Below are 5,760 nucleotides of genomic sequence, written 5' to 3'. Positions count from 1 at the left end.
CCCTTCCTCTTCATACGGGAGTTTGGCAGAAAGACGGTCATGAGATTTATATCATAACAAATATTGCCCTCCGCTCGCTTGATGGGAATGACATTTTCGTTTTCTTTTTGTGTAGTCGGAGTTTCAGTTCAATTTACATCCAAAAGTGATATCCTTAAAATATATGACTGGGTAAAATAAAACAGGGGTATGTACGTCAAAAAGATTGGAAAAGGAAACAAAAATGTCGAAATTCTTATTAGCATATTGTAGATCAAGCTGAAAACCGAACCGAGGTTTCGCGACAATCGCATTTTCTCGCATTTCCGGATGTTGCAACTGCATCGCGAGTAGTGCGCAACGGACAAAGAAATTTGTCTTTTTACTCCTAGCTACTAGCTCATCTATTTTCAAGCACACACATTTTACGAAGGTCGAGAAAGGCACCATCACCGCTAGGTGGATTAATCTGGTTTTTTTTTTAGAAGAGAGACCAAAAAATGAAATTTGATCCGTAATTATACTTTTTCAACACTTTCACTTTATACACTATCGCGTACCATTGTAAGCAATCACAAGTTGCATACAAGAAATTAAACGGAGACAGGAATAAAGACAGAAGTGTTAATATATACACAAATCGTACACCCAACCGTACGCCTAAGAAGATGACTCGTCAACCTTTATAGTTCCTTATATACAAAAATTTAAATAACATTTGGGAACAAAATAATATTAAAAATCATCTCAAACTGAATACGACATCCAATGAAAAGAATCAATAGAGACAAAATGATGCCATATAAATCCATGGGAAAGGAAACGGTATAAATATCGCACCAGATGCCAATGTAAAATCAGTTTCAAATCGTGATCAAAAGTGAAATATACTCTCTCTTCAAATCGTAAATCAAGTGCCGCAATCGGGAGGATAATGGGTCTGGGCGGTGAGAATGGGTCATTGCTCTTACCGGCAGCCTGGAGGTCGGATAGCAAAATCGTTTAAATAGGTCTCTTATATTTTAGTCTTCTTGCCCTCAGATACATTCAATTTATTCAACAAGCATTCTAAGTAGTTGAAACAGTGACCCATTCTCACCCCCATTTGACCCATTGTCACTCCCGACGACGGTGTTCTAATTCGAAAACGTGACTCTGTAGCACTGGCGGAGACAGAGGTGGGGACTACACGATGCAATCACACCATTGTTCTCATAGGCTATTGTTCTTGCGCCAAGTGGTGCCCCACCAAATAACAATAGCTGGCGACTCCAGTGCTCTGTAGCCGTGAACCGTTGCCAGTACCACTGATTCCTAGCCAGTTCGAGACGAAAAATAGTGCGAAAGGTGATATGCAAAATTAACACTTGACGATCCGGGACCTAAAACTTTCATCGTTAAAAGTTAGGTCGACGCGAAAACATTTTGCGCTGTAGACAGGATGCATTCGACATTCACCATGGAACAGCTAGTGCTGCGACGCTAAAAGCCACCATCACGCAGTTTTTGCGAGTGATCGCTAATCGAGACAATCTGTCGGGTTCATCGCCAGGAGTTTCTAATTCGGTTGCCAGACCGCAAGTTCTCCCCGAGCTTCCTTCCGAAGGGAATCCTCGCTACTTTTTCGGGAAACTACGGAAAATGGAATTCCTTCTACGATCTGTTCGTCAGCTCCGTGCACAACAACCCGCGACTGACGAACGCACAATTGCTGTTCTACCTGAAAACGTACACTACGGGAAGAGCAGCCGCCCTCTTGAAGATAATGCCTGCGCCGGAGCCTTGGACATTCTGAAAAAGCGCTTCGATCGGAAAGACCAGATCGTTAATCAGCATATTCAACGGTTTTGCGAAATTCCGAGAACCGTTATTCCTGCGATGGGCGGCCTACGCAAACTTCACGAAACGGCCGACGACATCAAGCGATGATGGTCTCTTGACCAGTTGATTGTGTGGACATGATTTACTGCCTGATCTTCTGGAGGTATCTCCGCCAGCACTTCCTTGTCGTTGGAGGCCTATTTTTGGATGACGAAACTTCCTCGTTGCAGCATTGCGGAAAGTTGACGACGCTTTTCGATCGTTTCTTCGCGTGTGGCAGCACCGGATAGTATATCGTCGACGTAAAAGTCGTCAATCGCGTCCATTGCTATCGGAAACTCATGGCCTTCGTCCGCTGCTAGGTGGTTTAATGTTCTGGTGGCTAGATATGACGCACAAGACATTCCAAAGGTGACCGTGTTGATTCCGTATTCCGCCAGCGGTTGTCCTTGCTCCTGCCATAGCATTCGGATGAGCTTACTATCTTCCACAGTTACACGCATCTGCAGATACATCTTCTCAATGTCTCCCGTAATCACAACGGCATGCAAACGGAAGTTGATCAGCAGGTTGTAAAGTGTGTCCTGCACGATGGGACCGGTTGCCAGCAGATCGTTGAGTGACAGACCATTGGATGATTTTTGGGCTGCGTTAACCACTACACGAAGCTTCGTAGTGCTACTGTTTGCCTTGGTGACTCCATGGTGTGCCACGTAGATGATTTTTGGATGATTTGGATCCGGGGGAATCCTTGAAATGTGGTTGGCTGCCAGGAAAGCTTCCATGTATTTATGGTACAGACAGTATTTCTCCGGATCCCTCTGTAACTGCCGTTGCATCGCAGTGAATGGCCTTACCACATAGCGTCCGGTTGCGTCACGGACTGTAGTCTGCTTGTAATGCTCTTCGCAAAACTTCTCCTCCTTTGTCAGGTGCTTGCTTGGTTTAAAATCTTCCATCTCCCAGAATTTTGCAACTAGCTTGCTTAATGACTGTTCTTCAGAGTCGATGCTGGACACAAAGCACATTGGAGCCTTCTGATTGGAGATTGTTGACTCAAAGAATCCGGCTACCACCCAACCTAGGGCGGTTTCTTGTATGATCGGCTTGTTGGGTCCCAGTGATACGCGTTCGGCACGAAGCAGGTCGTAGAACACGCTGGCTCCAATCAGCATGTCGATATCGCCGGGGATGTTGAACCTTTCGTCCGCCAACGGTCTGTCAGGATGTAGCTCCCAGTCTAAAATGTCGGCGAACTGATGCGGGATAGGATCCAAAATATTTTATAGTACCGCTCAGTCGATTCCGATGTTGTATCCGAAAATTCGTGATTTCAGGTCTACCCTGACGGCTTCGGTGATCTTGGTCATCAGTCCGGAAATTCCTGTAAACGGCAAGTTTATTCGGTGTGACTTCAACCCCAACTTCTTCGACAGATTTGCCGTGATTAAGTTGGCTTGTGAATTGTTGACCATTTGCGTCGACAAGAACGACGACGGCGGTGGCAAGAAACACAGAGGTAAAACAATCGTTGTACGAATGTTGACTGGTGACTCAGAATGAGAGCTGACTGCCCTGTGGCGGGATAGATCCTAGCGGCGGTCCTTCATGGAGAAGAGTGTGATGTCGTTTCTTGCACTTGCACAATTTTTGTAAAGGCCTAGCTGGTTGACCAAATGGATCCGTTCAGCAACCGGGATTTCTTGGAATCGTTTGCAATACTTCAACCTGTGCCGGCCTTCGCTGCAGAAGAAGCACTTTATGGGAGTCTTCGGTTCTTCGTGGGTGCTGTCGAATCATGAGCTCCGCGGTTGCGGCTTAGCGGAATGCTTCAGCGTTGGCTTTGAGGTCGGAGTTTGAGCCGTTTCCAACGAATAGGTTCATAGCTCCAGAAACGCCAGAAATTCCTCCAGCTTAAGCGGCGTCTGCTTTGAAGTGATCTAATCCGACCACTGCTATCGGGTTTCGGAATCTACCTTAGCCAGCAGAAGGTAGATTAACCAGTAGTCTCGATCTTCACGTTCGACGGGCTTGCAATGCTTGGCATCCAGTGGCAGTATCGAGAGGATCTCCTAACGTTCAAGGCAATGTGCGACCCCATCAAGGAGTATTTCACAAAACGTGAGGTACTCTCAACTATTGCCAACATTTTCGACTTTGGACTGATCGGTTCTGTGGTCGTCATAGCAAAAATGCTGATGCAGGAACTGTGTTTAGTACGTTCGCCACCAGTTTAACCACTGGTGGCGAACGTATTTAATGCACCTTCAAGGCGTAAGTAAGTAAGTAAGTTCAAGGCGTGTGGCAGATCAGGATACCTCGCCGCTGCATAAGCATCAACGATCCGGTGCAATTTCATCTGCTTGACTTCTGCGATGCTTCGCTCGAAGTCTACGGCGCGGCTGTATATCTTATGGCAACCGACGTAAACGGTAACTACAGGTTCGAAGTCTCGGGTGGCACCAATAAACCAGCCTTCTCTCCCTCGATTAGAACTTTGTACAGCAGCGTTGTTGGCTGACTAGGTGAAGGCGGTGAAAAGTTCACTTCGAGTTTCAATCCAGCGTATAATAGAATTTAGCGACAATCAAATTGCATATTATTCGGCAACTCGGCCGTACGAAAACCATTTTTTTGTAAAATATTTCACAAAACAATTTAACAAAAAAAAAGAATTTAGCGATTCGACAACAGCACTGGCATGGATTGCCGGTGACCCCGCTCGGTGGAAAATATTCGTGGCCAACCGAGTAGCAGCAATTAACTCCGTCATCCCAGCATCGGATTGGAGACATGTACCGACAAAGTTAAACCCAGCCGATCTTCTCACGCACGGAGTAGCTCCATTGGCGGCTATGCGTCGATTTGTAGCTAGAAAAGGACATTGCGGACACATGTATAGCAACAATGTCACCAATTTCACTGGCGCTGTCAACGAAATGCGCAACTGATATCGGAAAATAAGTACATCCGAACACAACAATCGGGTGGCAAATTTGCTCTCAACGGCGGAACGCAATGGCACTCCATCCCACCTAGCTCGCCGCATATGGGAGAACTATGGGAAGCAGCAGTGAAGTCAGCTAAACACCATCTCAAAATCGTGTCACGGAATGCACATTTTATATTCAAAGAGTTTGTTACTTTGCTAGATTGAGGGTATTCTCAATTCATGCCCAATTTCACCAGCTTCGAACGACCCCAACGACTTACAACCGCTCACTCCGGGACATTTCTTGATTGGGAGACTCATAACAGCAATCAATGATCAAGATTACCAACCAAGCACTGATGAACCGTACGATGTTAGATTCCGTTACATACACGATCTACGTCAGCTTTTTTGGGATCGCTGGAGCAAATAATATATCCCAGAACTTCAAGTGAAAGGCAAATGGCATCGGATGACCAATTTGCTGCACGAGATCGATCTAGTACTAGTGAAACATTTGAAATTACCAACCGATCAGTAGATTGTCGGGAGAGTCCTTCGGCTACATCATGCACCGGATGGAAACCCCAGAGTAGCAACCGTCAAAACATCAACTGGTGAGATTGTCCGTCCAAAATCTGAGCAAGTTACTTATAATTCCTAAAAATTAAAACACCAATTTTGGAGAGCGGCATGTTCCGGCCGGAGTCATCATATTGACCTGAAATTAAACATAAACATGAAATATTATCATTTGAAATCAATTACAAGCAATTTAATCACCTGCCTAAGCTTCAACTGCAGCAGAATTTTCTTTTTTGTTTTGATCCGCTGAGTTAGACATTATAGTTTCAATATTAGTAGTCAGTAATGAGTGAAACATGCTTGAATCATACTTGAAACATTGATCCTCGCATGCTTCTATATTCGCGTTAGCATCCCGGTGCAAATAAAGACTTGAGACTTCAACTTGGAAGAGTGGTGACCAACGGTAGCGAAGACCGTTAGTGCACTCTATAGGGATTATC

General features: G+C 45.3%; 1 protein-coding gene across 1 annotated transcript; it reads right to left on the bottom strand.

Moving 5' to 3' along the window:
- Window positions 1–1,997: 1,997 nt before the first annotated feature.
- On the bottom strand, window positions 1,998–2,975 carry LOC134206289 (uncharacterized). Its single transcript, XM_062681994.1, has one exon. The coding sequence runs from the start codon at window positions 2,973–2,975 to the stop codon at window positions 1,998–2,000; it is 978 nt and encodes a 325-aa protein (XP_062537978.1).
- Between the last annotated feature and the right edge of the window lie 2,785 nt (window positions 2,976–5,760).

Source organism: Armigeres subalbatus, chromosome 1, assembly GCF_024139115.2.
Source record: "Armigeres subalbatus isolate Guangzhou_Male chromosome 1, GZ_Asu_2, whole genome shotgun sequence".
In the NCBI taxonomy this organism is placed as follows: domain Eukaryota; kingdom Metazoa; phylum Arthropoda; class Insecta; order Diptera; family Culicidae; genus Armigeres; species Armigeres subalbatus.
This window is presented reverse-complemented; position numbering and strand designations above follow the sequence as displayed.